Genomic DNA, 17,156 nt, shown 5'->3' with positions numbered 1-17,156 from the left:
GCCCTTTATTTGGGCTACGATGGCAATGGATGAATGAAGGAGCTAGCTAGAGAAGAAAAGAGAATGAGGTCAGCAAAGTGCATGACTTGATCCATTGCTGCGGTGGAGAGGGTGCAAGACTGCAAGGGGTGGATGCGCCATCGTTAAATGGATGGATACCCCCATACAGTTGGCGATCGTCGAGGAGGTCATTTTCTTCGGCTGTGTATGGCTGAGGTTCAGAATTTTTTTTATTTTTAACCTAAATTTAAAACATATTTCAATTTTGACCCGCTTATAAAAATATGTTCAAAACTAGGCCGTTTGGACCCGCCACCATGCATGGCGGGGCAAATGCACAGAACCCCACCATGCAAGGCGGCGGGGTACTACCGCTGACGTGGTATGGTTCAGCGGGACATCTGCTAACGTGGCTAACACGTGGCGGGGTACGTGGCAAAGAGTACCCCGCCACTCATCATGGCGGGTTGCAACCCCGCAGCCCAACATGGCGGGGTGCTTCCGACAAAACCGCCCACCTCCTGCTTTCTCTGTGTTTCGTGATGACACTTTCGTTAATTTATGGTAATTATAGTCTGTAAATTGCACTAATTATACAGTTTGCCTGTAAATCGCGAGACAAATTGTTTTTTTTTATAATTAGATAATTTTTATTAAATAAAACCGAAATTACTACAGTGTTAAAATCTAAAAAGTTTTTTATCTAAACAAGTCTATAGTGTGTATGCGTGGAGAGAGAGAGGAGTCAGGCTGAGAGGCAAAGTGACCACAGGTCTAGGCCTTGTTTACTTCCAAATTTTTTTTGCAAAATATGAATAGTGACGTTTTCGTTTGTATTTGACAAATATTATCCAATCATGGACTAACTAGGGTCAAAAGATTTGTCTCGTCAATTTCGACCAAACTGTGCAATTAGTTTTTATTTTTGTCTATATTTAATACTCCATGCAAGCGTCTAAAGATTCGATGTGACGAGGAATCTGAAAAATTTTGCAAAATTTTTTGGGAACTAAACAATTTTCGTCTATATTTAATACTCCATGCAAGCATCTAAAGATTAGAGTGTTAGGCCTTATTTAGTTTCTAAAAAATTTTATAAAATTTTTCAGATTTCCCGTCACATAAAACCTTTAGATGTATATTTTTAACTTTAAATAAGTTTATTCAAAAATTAGATTTAAATATCTATCTAATGATACTAATTTTATATTATAAATATTAATATTTTTAATAAATATTTAATAAAAATGTTTTATAAAAAGCGAAAACGACAAATATATAGGAATAAAGAGGTAGCATACGACACCACAATTCAACGGCGCTGTAGTACTGTAGGAGTAGGCGCAGCACTGCAGCAGGAGCAGGCCGTCTGTGCGCTGTAGTACAGGAGCAGGAGCAGAAGCACTGTAGTACTGTAGCACTGAAGGAGCAGGCCAGTCCAGGCCTGTAGCACTGTAAGCATATGCTACCTCTTTATTTCTAAATATTTGTCGTTTTCGCTTCTTATAAAAAAACTTTGATTAAATATTTTTTAAAAATATTAATATTTATAATATAAAATTAGTATCATTTGATAGATATTTAAATCTAATTTTTTAATAAATTTATTTAAAGTTAGAAATATACGTCTAAATATTTTATGTGACGGAAAATCTGAAAAATTTTGCAAAATTTTTTGCACCCAACCCCCTAGACTACTCACGTGGTCACTTTGCCTCTCGTCGTGACGTATCTCTTTCCACGCATACACATTATAGCCTGGACTTATTTAGATCCAAAATTTTTTTAGATTTTAACACTTTAGCAATTTCGTTTTTATTTAATAAAAATTATTTAATTATAAAAAGTAGACATAAAATATTCGTCTCGCGATTTATAGGCAATCTGTATAATTAGTGTAATTTATAGACTATAATTACCACAAATTAACGAAAGTGCACTAGAAAACACAAAGAAAGTAGGAGGTAGCCCGTCCATGATGCGCAGCGGGGTTGCAACCCGCCATGATGAGTGGCGGGGTACTCTTTGCCACGTACCCCGCCATGTGTTAGCCACGTTAGGAGATGTCTCTCTGAACCATGCCACGTCAGCGGTAGTACCCCACCGCCATGCGTGGCGGGGTTCTGTGCATTTGCCCCGCCATGCATGGTGGCGGGTCCAAACGGCCTAGTTTTGAACATATTTTCATAAGCGGGTCAAAATTGAAATATGTTTTAAATTTGGGCTAATAATAAAAAAAAATCGAGGTTCACAAGTCACTATCCAACAATAAGCTTGATCTCTTACAGGATCAAATTTAGGTACTTGTTGCAGCTTTTTGGTTGACGGTTGTTTTTCCCAAATATACGGTTGTTTTGCGGCTGATTCAAAATGGTTTGGGTTGTCTCATCACTGTGTTAAAATTTTGATGTAGAACACCGTGAAAATGCATAATATGCTGATGGACACCAAGAGCGAAATTTGCTTAGTACCATTACAAATCGTGTCCATTTGTTGAAACACACCGCCTCCATAAAATAATGCATTTCTCACATTCATAGAGGGAGATGGGTAAAATGGTATTTTTGCCCTCGTCTTAAATCTTCTGCTGGTCACTAATTTTTGCCTAAGCACATTGCCATCGACATGCTCGCAGGAGGATTCACTAACATTTCCTTCTTCCTCCTCACTCCATGGCCATGGAAGTAAACCTGAAAATGGACTGAGATCCAAACCAAACCCACACCAATCCAAAACATATATATATGTGAAAGTCAAATCCAAACCAAATTAGACCATGACTTCAATCATCCACACCAAACCATACCACTTATGCGCTAGACCCATTAAAATACATTTCCAACCCACCATTTTATCGGCACCTCATGCTATTGTTTATACTTAGCTATAAACAAAAACAAAAAATAAATAGATAGAATAAAAAAATCATTGTAAACTCTATTATTTACAGCCAAACCAGTTCAGCCCACTTTAATAGGGCCCAAACCAAACTGGCTCAACAGCCTTTTCAGCCTGTTTTAATCCAAACCAATACAGTTCAAAAGTAAAACCAAACCAAAAAAAACTCGATTTTAACCCAAATTATTGTCAGGTTTACATGCAAGCCATGGAGAAGCTTCTGCTAGTCACGTGTGTGGAAGGGAAGGCCTCGGCTTTAGGTTCTCTGGCCAGGCAGCCGACAGCGTAGCAGCTCAGAGCGGGCCCGAAGGGGTGGAGCCCCAGCCGCTCGCCCTACTGAGGGCGGCGGCCGCGCGCAGCCCGCACGGCTCCCTGTCAGTGTTTAGTTCAAAAATTTTTGGTAAAATATAAATAATACCAATTTCGTTTGTATTTGACAAATATTGTTTAATCATGAACTAACTAGGCTCAAAAAATTCATCTCGTCAATTCCGATCAAACTGTGTAATTAGTTTTTATTTTCGTCTATATTTAATACTTCATGCATACCTCTAAAGATTCGATATGACGAAAAATCTGAAAAATTTTGTAAAAATTTTTTGAGAACTAAAGCCTTGTTCAGTTTGCAAAACTTTTTGCGTTTTGGCACTGTAGCACTTTCGTTTTTATTTGACAAATATTGTCCAATCATGGAGTAACTAGGCTTAAAAGATTCGTCTCGTAATTTACAGATGAACTGTGCAATTAGTTTTTGTTTTTATGTATATTTAATACACCATATATGTGCCGCAATATTCGATGTGATGGGAAATCTTGAAAAATTTTGAGAACTAAACAAGGCATAAACAAGGCCTCAGAATGGCAGTGCGCCCACATCCGTAGACCCTTTGTCGTCGTAGAGCGCTAGCACAAAGGAGACCACGGCCACCAGGTGCACATGAATGTGTCATTAAACTGCTTGAGGACAAGCTTCTAGACCGACGGTGGGATGTGCCCCTGGAGCTCGTTGGGCCCGTACCACTGTAGTCATGCAGCTGCCTCCTCGGAGCCGAGGCCACGGTTAGTCGAGACACCCTGGTCTTGTTTAGTTTCGAAAAGTGAAAAGTTTTCGGTACTGTAACACTTTCGTTTATTTATGATAAATATTATCTAATTATAGACTAACTAGGATCAAAAGATTCGTCTCGTCATTTACAGCTAAACTGTGTAATTAGTTTTTGTTTTCGTCTATATTTAATGTTTCATGCATGTGCCATAAGATTCGATGTGACGGAGAATCTTGAAAACTTTTTGGTTTCCAGGTTGAACTAAACAAGGCCCCAGCTCCGCGCAGCACTCGCTCGGGGTGCGCGCCCACACCGGCAAGGCCGGTTCGGCAGGGTCCGGATCGGAGGCGGCGGATCCGGCCCACCGCTTGCCTTCGTCCTGCCCTCCCTTACCCATTGGGTTGTCGACTCTCTAGATTCGAACGGAGAGGAGGCGTCCCTACTGTCCCAAACCATTGAAGCCGCTACGTTGTCCATGCGCGTTCGCTCTCGTGACTCGTGCAGATGCAAAACTCACCTCACCATGCAATCGATAGTCGGCGCTGCTTGCTCGACTTCACACAAAACTACCGATGCAAACATCAAGTGAGCCATGGCCAATGCGGAGGAGAGGGGGGGGAGCTACGCTCAGTTAGCAAATCCCTAAAAATCCTAAAAGAACTGTCTTCACTTTGGTTTCACAAGAAATTCACAAAATCATTGTTTTCTTTTGTTGACCCAAACTTCACAAATAATTGTCTTAATGTAGCAGAATGCTAGATAAGGTGTACATGACCCAATTTTTTTCATTCGTACATATATTGTTCTAGTTATACCTGATGACATTGTTGAATTACCTGTGCATGAGCAAAGCAAAAAAAATATTCAGAGAAAAACCTAAGCAGCATGAGTACAAATTAGTTGTAGATCAGAATAAGATATCATGTCGGAGGGAAACAATGCCAGTTCAATGAAAGGTAGGTGAATATATGCCCACCAAAAAATGACTGAAACAGGCAAGCAATCCAATGGTGATCTTACTTTTTTTTTTTAGTTGCAGGAGAAGGTGAAAAGTGTAAAACATAAAACACCATATGGGTCGTGGGGTCCTGGCAATGCCATATATGTCGTGTACGACTAAATAAAGAAGAGAAAAATGATTCCATTAGACACTCGTGATTCCAATAGACACTCCCAATGCTAGAAACTACATATAGTTTCTATACCTATTAATTTTTATAGACACTATATATAGAAACTATGGTCTCAATGGATAGTTTTTATAGAATACTTTTTATCCAATCACATTCATTCTCTCTCCATTCTTAGCCAATCATATCACTTCATGTCTTAGATTTTATGTAGACATGGTTTTTAACTTAGACCCAATTTCTATGATTTTTACTCTCTCCCTCTTCAATAACTCTCTTGCCACATCAGCAAAATGCTTAGATGGCGCTGTAATTAATATCTATAGAAACCACGATGGTTTCTGCATTGGGAGTGCTCTTACATACTCCCCCCATATCCGAAATTCTTGACGTTTAGGACATGATTGTAGTGACCAATGAGTGATTAATTAAAGGGTGTTTTTCCTTCTTTGCCCTTATTAAATAGGACTGCGGGTACATTATTTTCAAAAAAGTTTTGTAGTTAATGTGTGAGGATGCTAGCCTTGAGGTCTCGAGTTCAAAGCCTCGGACGCACATTTTTTTTGTTGAACGCTTCGATTTCTGCATGGATGAGCGGCGCGTCGCATCGAGTCTGCTGCGGGCTGCAGTTAATGTGCGTGTGAAGTCTGCGCGAGCGGAGGGCAAATAAGTCCAAATGGTGTCTAGCTACAGTAAAACGTCAGCTTTTGTAAAAGTAGAATAGAAGCCCACGACGTCTGTTTTTTTAGGTACAGAAGGAGTATAGAAGAAGAGTAGCCATTTACCAAAAGGTAGTACAGTAATATGTTTATAGATCCATGTACATTTATACAGACATTAATTAACAGTTTAACACACTGAAAACATGGATGCAGCAAATGTTGCACAGATGGCTCTGTGCTTAATTATTAATCTCTCTGCCTTAATTGGAAGGCTTGAAGTAGGGATAGACGGTAAAGAAGGTCTGCAGCACGGTCAAGAAGAGCAGGAAAACCGCGGCCCCCACGGATATGGCCACCCAAGGGTTGCTGAAATAGTCACGCACAAGCGCCGCCCGCCACCTGTGCCGCCTGGACTGCATGTACTCGCTGACGCCGGCCATGGTGTGGACGAGGTAGTTGTCGGACGGGAAGTGCACCTGCGAGCAGATCCTGTCGAAGAAGTGGCGGCCGCCGTCGTGGTCGCCGCCGCCGTTCACCATGTTGACGAGGATGCCGCGCAGGTGCAGGATCCTGGCGTCCTCCGCCGTGCTGACGAGGCAGTTCATGAAGACGGCGTAGGTGGAGACGTCGAACTGGGTGCGCGGGTACGTCTGCTCGAACGCGATCATGTTCTGGAACAGCGCCTCGCTGTAGTCGTAGAGCTGCAGCGGCGGGATCTCCAGGACGCCGCGGCGGGCGTCGAACCTGATCTCCAGGAAGCTCACCGCGCCCTTCCTCTTCCTCAGCCGGATGCCGGCCTCCACCAGCTCCTTGGCGCCTGGTATCCACTGCGGGAGCTCCGACGGCAGCACGTCGTCGTCGTCGAGTTCCTCTTCCTCGACGACGGCGTCGTCGCCGCCGTCATTATTGTTGTTCCTGCTTGCTGCTGCTGCTGCTGATGCTGCTGATGATGCTGCTGCTGCTGCTGCTGGACGAGGACGACGACCTGCTGGTGCTGATCCTTCTGCTGCTGGACGAGGACGATGACCTGCTGGTGCTGATGTTGGTGCTCGGTCAGCATGGGTACCAGCCCACCTGGGTACCGAAACATTTGCCGCTGCTGGACGAGGACGACGACCTGCTGGTGCTGGTGCTGGGTGCTTGCTGACGATGAGCTCTCTCTAGCCGACCAAGAGGTAGAAGAGGTGCAAGAGGTGGTGCACACCATCGGCATCGGCATCGAGCTTTTTGGCAATGTCCGAGACAGGGACAGAAGAATCTGGACGATGCAGCAGCATCTGGGGGCAGAGAGCGCGGAAGAGCATGAGGCCGCCCTTCACGAGGGTCTCGTCGCTCTCGCCGTCCTTCTTCAGCACCTGGAACAGTTCGCGGAGGACGAAGAAAGGGATCTGGTTCTCGAGCAGCAGCAGGTCCCGCGTCACGAGCTGCCACACGAAGCACCTGCCACCGGTCTGCGTGCAGTCATGGGCGCCATAGCCGCCGCCTTGCTGCTGCCTGCTGCTTTTCGTCTTCCTTTCTGCGAGATGTGCGTACTTGACCAAGCGGTGAAGGATGAAGCAGCCGTCGATTACCAAGGTGCGTAGCAACGCCAGTAGGTCCAAGAAACGGCCCTCGGCGTTGGAGTGGCACAGAATGGTTTCGCGAAGCCGGCGATTCATGCCGTCGTAGCAGCTGTACACCAGTTCCCCTGGTTTCTTGTCACGCCGCCGGCTCATCAGCTGCAGCACGCAGGACGATTTGTACCGCTCCATGTCCTGCAGCTCCTTCGGGAGCACTTGCCGGAGATCCTTGGTGTTTATGAACTCTCTTCCCGGAGATTCTTTAAATCTTGGATGGAGCTTCTCCGGTCTTCTGCTTATGCACAGGCCTATTTGGACAGCGACAGGGTCATAGCAACCATTACTGTCACCCCTTCGAAGTTCCTTGGGAACCATGCAAATGGTGGGAGGCCACTTGCTATGTTTTGCGGGAGGTTCCTCTATCCCACGAAACCTGAAGAGTAGTTCTATCATATCCATATCTTTTGAGAATTCATCGTCACCTGAAAATCAACTGATTTGTTAAGTTCAAAAAAGAAAAAGAAAAAAAATAAATTGTTAGTTAAGGAACATGCATGCAGTATATTGTTCCCTCAACTCAATATATATGGGCACCAATATGCAATATATGAGTAGCCAAGTAGCCAACAAAGTATTTTAGTTTTTAGTAAGTATAAATATATACTCCCTATATGGGTATATCTTCTACATCTATGAATACTCCCCGATGAAAACGGTCGGAAACGGAATTACAATATAGAAAACGAACACGGTTGTGAAACCAACTGAAACTGACAAATTTTTATGTTTGACAAAATTCAAAAACGGTATCATAATATAGAAAACGATATCATAACGTAGAAAACGAAAGCGGCCAGTACGAAATATTTCCGTTCCGTTTTCATCCTTACTCCCCGGTAGCTATATATACTTTAGGTAGGTTAAATTGTATATTGTTATGTTTTCACCAAAAGGTGCGCTCACACCTCCTTCAATTATCAATACCCTAATAGTCAATCAGAATGGCCCAGCAGGCCCTGGCCCATCTCGACCGTCTCTCTTTCCTCGAACAGTGCGAGGCTCGCCTCGACCTCTCCCAGCCCGTCTCTCGACCATATGCTACACGGACACCTCAGCCACCCTCGGCCTTGACTCCTTGGGAAGGACTAATGGAAGACCATGATGAGCTTGGCAAGGCTCACAAGAAGCTTGAGAAAGCTCATTCCTCTCTTCTTGATAGCCAAAATGAGAAAGAGGGTCTTGTAACATGTGACGTAGGCTTGACATGTGATATTCTTGATGAATCTTTTTATAAGCCTATTGTTGTTGCTCCCACTAACCCCTCTTGTAGCTCATCTAGCACTACCAGTACTACTTCACCTATGAGTGATGGTTTAACTTGTGATGCCTCGTTTATGGTCGAAAATGAGACCTTAAAGAAGGACGTCAATGAGCTCACTCGGCGCCTCATGGTATTGAGTTCAAGAAGAACTAATTGATGAGTTATGTGATGAATTGGAATTAGACATCAATTCTTGGCCAAGTACACTCCACAATCAAATGGCCTTATTGATAGAACACTGATTGATATGGCAAGGTCTATGCTTAGTGAGTACAATGTGAGTTAATCTGTTTGGGCCGAAGCAATTAACATGGCCTTCTACTATAGTAACTGACTCTATTGTCACCCTATGTTGGAAAAGACATCATATGGGCTCTCGAATGATAGAAAACCCAACATTGCATATTTTTGAGTTTTTTGTTGCAAATGCTACATATTGAAGAAAGACACTGAATTGAGCAAGTTTGACAAGAAATGTGTTGAAGGATTCTTGCTTGGATATTCAACCACTAGTAAAGCATATAGAGTTTGGAATTGGCAAGTGGCACTCTTGAGGAAGTTCATGATGTGGAATTTGATGAAACCAAGGGTTCCCAAGATGAAGATGAGAATCATGATGATTTTAGAGGTGTTCAATTGGAAAATGCAATGAAGAAAATGGATGTTGGTGATATATGGCCTAGAGAGGTGATAGATGAAGAAGATGATCAAAATCAAGTGTTATCTTCTCCAAAAGTGCAAGTTGATACAAATCAAGATAGTTCATCATCTCAAGTACAAATTCAAAGTGACTAATACATCATCTCAACCGAATATGAATGATCAAGTTCCAATAACCAACCAACATAGCAAGAGATGATAATCCATTGGATACTATAGTTGGAGATATTTCAAGAGGTGTGCAAACTAGATCAAGATTGGCGTCATTTTGTGAGCAGTTCTTATTTATATCCACTGTTCGCCTAAACAACCATTTAAACATCGTGTAAACGCTACACAGTGGTATGTCATTTCCGTTTAATCATCCGTTTGCCCCGTTTAATTGGTTGTTTAGCCCATTTAATTGATTGTTTAGCCTGAATAATGGCTAAACAGTAGGTGTTTGACTGTTTATTATTTAGCATTTAGGAAAACATTGTTTGTATCATCTATTAAACCAAAGAAGATAGAAGAAGCATTGAAGGATGTTGATTGGGTTAATACCATGCATGAAGAGTTGAACAACTTTACTAGAAATCAAGTATGAGAGTTAGTTGAAAGACCAAAGAACCACAATGTGATTCGAACTAAATGGTCTTTAGAATCAAGAAAGATCAAGATGAGATAGTTGTAAGGAACAAAGTAATATTGGTAGCACAAGGATATACTCAAGTTGAGGGTCTTGACTTAGGAAACATATGCCCTTGCAAGACTGAAAGCAATTAGAATCTTGTTGGCCTATGCTTGTGCCCACAACCTCAAGTTGTACCAAATGGATGTGAAGAGTGCATTTCTAAATGGGTACATCAATGAGTTGGTGCTGCTAACCTTGACCCTAGACCGCAGGAAGGCTTCTGGTGGCCTTGTTAGCCTTGTGAGGTCAAAGTCATGGTCATGTGACCCATCCCGCAGTGGGTGGGGCCGTACACCTATCTTGTCAGGCGGGCTTTGGATGGTGCAATGTCATACTAGACGTCTCAAAGGTCCTTGTTTGGTTTTGGTAATTGAGTGACAACTTAGGTGGACTAATAGTGTTTATGTGAGATACACAGAAGATTAGTCCACAGGTGATGATGTGATGATGTGATGATGGAGGAGCTCATTGCACATGAGTCATGACATGGAGTCATGTGACCAAGGTGGAGAAGATCAAGATGAGGCTTGGCTTGATGGACCGGTTGCAAGAGTGAAGGGCAAGTCGGAGGCTTTGAAGCAAGGGACCGCGTGTGACGGTGAAGCTTGAGCAACACTTGGCGCTGATGGACCGAGGCAACAGTGAAGAGCAAGTGAGGTCAAGATTGATGAACCAATACGGTCACGTGATGATATGAAGTGGATCATATCTTTTGGTGATTGGTTGGTGCATGTGCTGCATCAACATTGGAGGAGATGGAATGGAATGCACAAGGCAAAGGTATAACCTAGGGCATTTCTATTTCACCGGTCATAGGTGTTTAGAGAAGTTTATGACCGGATTTAGGATAGATGGTCGTACTATTAAGAGGGACAAACTTGTTTGCATATCTGTCATCTAGTGCCACTTGAGTGATCTAACTTTGCATACGTGTTAAGATCGAGTGGCGTGGCAAGTTGAGAGGCTCACTCCTTCGGGAAAATATTTGTGAAAATGCTAACACACTTGCACATGGTGGTGTACAGTTGGTGGTGTTGGCACATTTGCAAAGGAGAAGGTGTTGGAGTTGATTTTGTTCAACTTGGAGAAGAGAGAGAAGTCTTTTGGTGTTCTCTGGATATTAGGATGGCTTTTAGATTGGAATACTGCTTTGATACATTTTGATTTGGATTGAGTATTCATATAGATTGGATAGCACTTTAAGTAAGCTTTCCAAAATGCCTAAGATCATTGAATTCGGAGTTCGGAGCTAGAAGTTAGCAACCGAACAAGTTGAACTACAGGCACAGGACGCTGAGTCCGGTGCGCACAAGACGAGTCCCATGTGCACAGGACGCTGAGAGTCCGGTGCTGCTGCAAGTTTGCGTTGCTCTCTACGTACGGGTTCGGTGCGCACAGGACGAGTCCGGTGTCACGGGACGCTGAGAGTCCGGTGCTGCTGCAAGTTTGCGTTGCTCTCTACGTATGCGTCCGGTGCGCACAGGACGCGTCCAATGTGAAGCAGCAGAGCGTCTGGTGCTACTGTTCCAGACGCGCGTGCGTGTGCTAGCCGTTGGCGACAACAGTCGAGTTCAAGCGGCTAGTGACATGTGGCTGTTTCTAGAGCACCGGACGCACTGTTCCAGCGTCCGGTGCTACCTGCAGTGAGTCCAGTGCTCACGACTTTTGCCCAGTGAAGGAACAACGGCTAGTTTAGCCCTTGGGGCTATAAATAGAAGTGGTGGCCGGCCTTGGCTGGTGTTGAGCACCCTTGGGACTTAGTGTCCATGCTTGAAGAGTGCTAGTGAAGCCTCTAACTCACATATGCTTGATAGTGTTCATCCAATTGTGTGAGTGAGCGATTCTAGTGCGTTGCATTAAGAGATTGCATTGAGTGGCACTAGGTGTTCGTGTTGTAAGCCGGTGGTGCTTGTTACTCTTGGAGGTTGTCACCTCCTAGACGGCTTGGTGGATTGTGACTCCGTCGAAGCATGCAAGGAGATTGTGCGGTGCTCCGGAGAAGAGATTGTGAGGGGTATGGTGCTCACCCCGCGGGGATCGTGAAGAGCAACTCTAGTTGAGCGAGACGTGAAGAGCGACAAGTGGTCCGGCCGGGTCAAGTGCTAGAGCTTGTGGTAAGCACTCCACGTGGGAGAGTGTGACTTGCGGGTCACCACTAGCAAGAGGACCGGCGGCAACCTTGGAGCTTGTCTCAACGGGGACGTAGCTTGGTGGCAACCAAGTGAACCTCGGGAGAAAATCATCGTGTCAACATTGTTCTCCCATTGGTTTGCAGGTCCCTAACACAAGCTTGTGCTTACTTTCTTATACTTGTGCTTGTGTAGTTGCTCTTGTAATTAGTTAGCTTGTGTAGCTTGCTAGTTACCTTCTTGCTTGTGTAGCTAGAAGTAGTTCCCTTGCGTGACTAATTTGGTTTGTGTAACCTTGTTAGTCACATTGCTTAGTTTGTGTAGCTAAGTAAGTTGCGCTCTCTAATTTGACATTAGTTGCCTTGTTATCAGTGGCGGATTTAGAATTTTAATCATGGGGGTACATATACAAATAATATAGTTTATCAACATAGACATAACATAATTAGATTACTAAACGATGATAAAATAGTTGTGAATCTAGAGTGTTGAGGCTTTTGTCTGGGCTGAGCAGACTAGTAATTGTGTATAATAATGTATTATACATGTACATGTTATTAAAGGGTATATATACTAGATGTTTTTCAAGAAATTTTGAAGGAACAGCTGTACCCCCGTGCTACTACTGTAGATCTGTCCCTGCTTGTTATTGAGCTTGATAGTGAGCTTAGGCTTTGTGCGCTTTGCCTCACTAGTTTGAGTAGGAGCTCCCCCAGTTTGCAAAGTACTAGTTGCATATGTTTGTGTGACCTTGCTCCTAGAATTGTTAGGTGAGCTCTTGCTAAGGTAGCACCTTGTTTGCTTGTTTAGCATCTTTTCAAGGTGCTAGAGAACTTAGATAGAGGGGTGTAGTCTTGGCTAGACCGATAGTTTTAATTCCGCATTTGTTTCGGTTAGCCGGCGTGATAATTTTTTAAAAAAGACTATTCACCCTTCTCTAGTCCGCCACCTCGACCCTTCAACGTCATCGTCCCATGGTGCCATCTTGTCTGTGCAGGCATATGTAGGGATGGCATCTTCTCCAAGATGGTTGTCCCCTCTGCCCTGGTGGAGCAAGCAGAGCATGCCTGTCTGTGTTAGGGTAGGTGTATTTGATGGCGTCCGGCCTCTCCACGTCCTATCCCAGTGGTCCATACTGGGAGAGGTCGAGCATGACCGCATAGCGTGCGGTAGAAGGAAAGGGGAGAGGTCAAGGTGGACCGCTTGCTTTGGCTCTCAACCCTTGGCTTGTGTGGCTTAGACAGAAAATAGTTGTTGGGCCTTGGCTTGCTAAGCCACTTAAGTGATTAATTATTCGGTGTCTTGCAATATTGGGGATGTCTTGCCCCCTACTTGATTGATGCCCCCACCGTCACCACGCTTCCACCATCAGCACTTCAAGCAGAATCAGGTTATGCACCCTCCCTCCCCTAGTCTAGTCACATGTCACATCTATTGCTCTCATTTTAGTCCTTGTTTAGTTCACCCTAAAAAGTAAAAAATTTTCAAGATTCTCTGTCACATCAAATCTTACGCCATATGTATGGAGTATTAAATATAGATGAAAATAAAAACTAATTGCACAGTTTACCTGTAAATCACGAGATGAATCTTTTAAGCCTAGTTACTCCATGATTGAATAATGTTTGTCAAATAAAAACAAAAGTGCTACAGTTCCGGAAACTTTTTAGTTTTCGAAACTAAACTAGTCTGACTAGCAAACGTACAGGTGCATTATAACGGAATTATGAGGCCTTGTTTAGTTCACCCAAAAAACCAAAGACTTTTCAAAATTCTCCATCACATCGATTCTTACGGCACATGCATGGAGCATTAAATATAGATAAACACAAAAACTAATTGCACGGTTTGCTTGTAAATCGTGAGACGAATCTTTTAAGCCTAGTTACACCATAATTGGACAATTTTTGTTAAATAAAAACGAAAATGCTACGGTGTTAAAATAAAAAAAAAATCGCCTCTAAACAAGGCCTCAATATATACGATCTGACTCTATATATATCATCGCTAGATGCGGTCGAATCATGAGTCTCGTCGTCTCAACCATCACCCCACAAGAAAAGAAAAGAAAAAACAAAAAAAAGAAGAAAACAAAATACCCAAACAGTCTGGTACCAATTTACTTTTCACATCAGTGACTCATAATTAGAACTGAGGGAGTAGCAAACTATGGACCTGGCAGCCGCATCTTAGTCTCATATGTTGATGTTGGCGCGCACCCCGTGAGCGACTCAGATCTATCACTGCAAGTAGAATAGATATCCCAGTAAAAATGTATTTGTTATATTTTTGGGCAAACTTATGATAAATTAGTTGTTAATTGATTAACTCAATTATAATATTTCATAATTCGTAGCCATGATTTCTTATTAGTCATCTATAGTTATTACTTAAGAGTTATCGTGTTAGTATTGCCTCTAAAAAAATGCAATTCTTGCTTTTGTCTTTAAGTCAAATAGCTTAAATTTAACCAATTTACAAAAAAAATATCTATATTTATGACACCAAATAACATTATATCATAAATATCTAATGATACTTATTTGTGGACTAAACTTCCTCTAGGCCGGAGCGAGCGACAGGGAGTTGGCGCTAGCTTCTTCGAGGCTCCGGCCCTAATAAAAGTAATAAAAGAAATATGTATGTCCTAACTTATAATAAAGAACAATATGGTCAAGAGCCCATAATATTCTTGATACGAGAAGTAATTTAGTATACTTCCGCTATTACCAGTTATAGAATATTTTGATTATTGTAAATGTATTACTTTATTATAGATCTAGACATAGTATAATGCATATGTCTAATTGTATAATAAAAGAAAACTCAAAACATCTTGTAATTTAGAACCATAAGAGAAGTCTTAGCTAAGATGGAATACTATCGCTCCATATGCATAAAATGAGCAACTTACGACTCATCGTCCTTGTAGAAGAAATCGTCGGGCTCCATCGTCCCCCCGCTCTACTGGAGTCCTGGTGTGTGTTGTATATAGGGAGGAAATGGAGGAAAGCAAGGCGGAACGACACAGCCAAAAGGTGAGCTCAACGGCTCAAGGCTGAAGCTCCAGTTCCAAAGCCACGGGATTATAAAGGAGGCCGGAGGCGAGGCGTCCTCTCGTTGAGTTGAGCTTATCAGCCTAAACGAATGGCATAAAATACTGTTGGCTAATTTGTTGTGAGAAAAAAATACTACTGAATGACTGATAGATTCGACTTATATAAGATCAAATGAACAAAGGTAATCTGACAACAAATCAGTAAATAGTACTTTCTGTCATGTCTTATTAGCCAAACGAAAAGTCCTTTGGTTAAAGTTTAGTCTCCATCATATCGGATGTTTAACCATTAATTAATTTAAAATATTAAACATAGACTAACTACAAAACTAATTGCATAGGTAGAGATTAAACCAAATTAGTACATGGTCTGATAATGCAGTGTTACAACAAACATGTGCTACTGATAGATTAATTAGGCTTAATCTATGCAATTAGTTTTATAATTAACTCATACAGTAACTAAAGTTTAAGAGGTGTTCGGTTAGAAAAAACAAATTATATAAAGTTCTTAGTAATCCACGGGACGAATTTATTATGACTAATTAATCTGTTATCAACATATGTTTGTGGTAACACCATATTATCAAATCATAGATTAATTAGACTTAATAAATTTGTCTCCTAAATTAGTTTTAATATACTATATTTAGTTTTATAAATAGTCTAAATTTAATATTATATGTACGTGTCAAATATCCGACGGGAAACACCCAAAAACCGATGGATCATGGTCACAGCTGTCGAGAAGGGTACTGTTTTTACATGTCCCAGGTTCGTAGAGCCATGTCACGAATTTAATGTCAGTTTGACATTTTAGCATAAATTTTTTTAAGATCTTTTATCAAATCAAATCTTTAAATATATATATAAAGTATTAAATATAATAAAAAAATAATTAATTATATTGTTTATTTTTAATTTATGAGACGAATTTTAAATTTTAATGAATTTATACATAAATAACAATTACTAAAAATACATAAAATGATATTGTAGCTGAGCTCAAAAATTTGATATGTTTGTCACTCCGTCGTTAGCGTTCACATGCTGGTGATCAGAAGCGAGCCGACAGGCGACAGCCGCGGGTGAGGAATCGCGGAGGCCAGAGCCAAGTGCCAAGTGCAGAGTGGCTCTTCCAGTACTCCTCTACTGTACACTCGCTTCCCAACGGCCATTATTGATTATTGGGTTGCCACCTGCCAGCACCAATAAAGGCGGCTTTAACTCCATTTGGGTCCCAGCCGATGCATGCGAGGCTGCAGAGTGGAGACAGCAAGATGGACCGCACGGTTTCTGTTCATATTAGCAAATTTCAAAAGAACCTTCAAAGCATACTCAGGCTGGTTCATTTTGGGAAATTTTTTGAATTTTATTACTGTAGCACTTTCGTTTTTATTTGACAATTATTATCTAATCATAGATTAACTAGGATCAAAAGATTCGTCTCGCAAATTACATATAAACTATGTAGTTTGTTATCTTTTTTATTTATATTTAATGTTTCATGCATGTGTCGTAAGATTCGATGTGACTTAGAATCTTGAAAAATTTTAGAAACTAAGCAAGGCCTCACTGTGCCTCAAAAACACTGTTATTTTTTACTTTAATCAATCATGTTTGACCATTCGTTTTATTTAAATTTTTTATATAAATTTTAAAATAGATAAATTATTATTAAAATAACTGATTAAATAAGTCATATTAAAAGAGACAATGTTTATAAAAAAATTATAATAAGACGGATAGTCAAACAAAATGTCATAAAATCAACAACAACGGTCTTGAGAGAGAGAGTACATAGAGTATTAGAAATAGAAAAAACTAATTTCATAATTTGTCTGTAATTTGCGAGACAGATCTTTTAAACCTAGTTACTCCCTCCGTCCCTAAATACTGCTATTTCTAGGAGAAAATTTTGTCCACAAATACTGCTATTTCTACTAGCATACTCAGTCCACCAGCTCATTTAATTATCCTTGGAACTTGGGTGGTTCACCAACTCATTTAATTTCTTTTT

The 17,156-nt window shown here is 41.6% G+C and overlaps 2 protein-coding genes across 2 annotated transcripts; both read right to left on the bottom strand.

Moving 5' to 3' along the window:
- Nucleotides 5,836–7,329, bottom strand: LOC8069987 (UPF0481 protein At3g47200). Its single transcript, XM_021458332.1, has one exon. The coding sequence runs from the start codon at nucleotides 6,402–6,404 to the stop codon at nucleotides 5,997–5,999; it is 408 nt and encodes a 135-aa protein (XP_021314007.1). The 5' UTR covers nucleotides 6,405–7,329; the 3' UTR covers nucleotides 5,836–5,996.
- Nucleotides 5,867–15,190, bottom strand: LOC110434399. Its single transcript, XM_021458331.1, has 3 exons — nucleotides 14,993–15,190; nucleotides 14,254–14,321; nucleotides 5,867–7,777 (listed from the first exon to the last, which is right to left on the bottom strand). Exons 1-3 carry the CDS (start codon nucleotides 15,028–15,030, stop codon nucleotides 6,897–6,899), a joined length of 987 nt encoding a protein of 328 aa, XP_021314006.1. The 5' UTR covers nucleotides 15,031–15,190; the 3' UTR covers nucleotides 5,867–6,896.

The sequence above is a fragment of the Sorghum bicolor genome, chromosome 4 (assembly GCF_000003195.3).
Source record: "Sorghum bicolor cultivar BTx623 chromosome 4, Sorghum_bicolor_NCBIv3, whole genome shotgun sequence".
Classification (NCBI taxonomy): domain Eukaryota; kingdom Viridiplantae; phylum Streptophyta; class Magnoliopsida; order Poales; family Poaceae; genus Sorghum; species Sorghum bicolor.
This window is presented reverse-complemented; position numbering and strand designations above follow the sequence as displayed.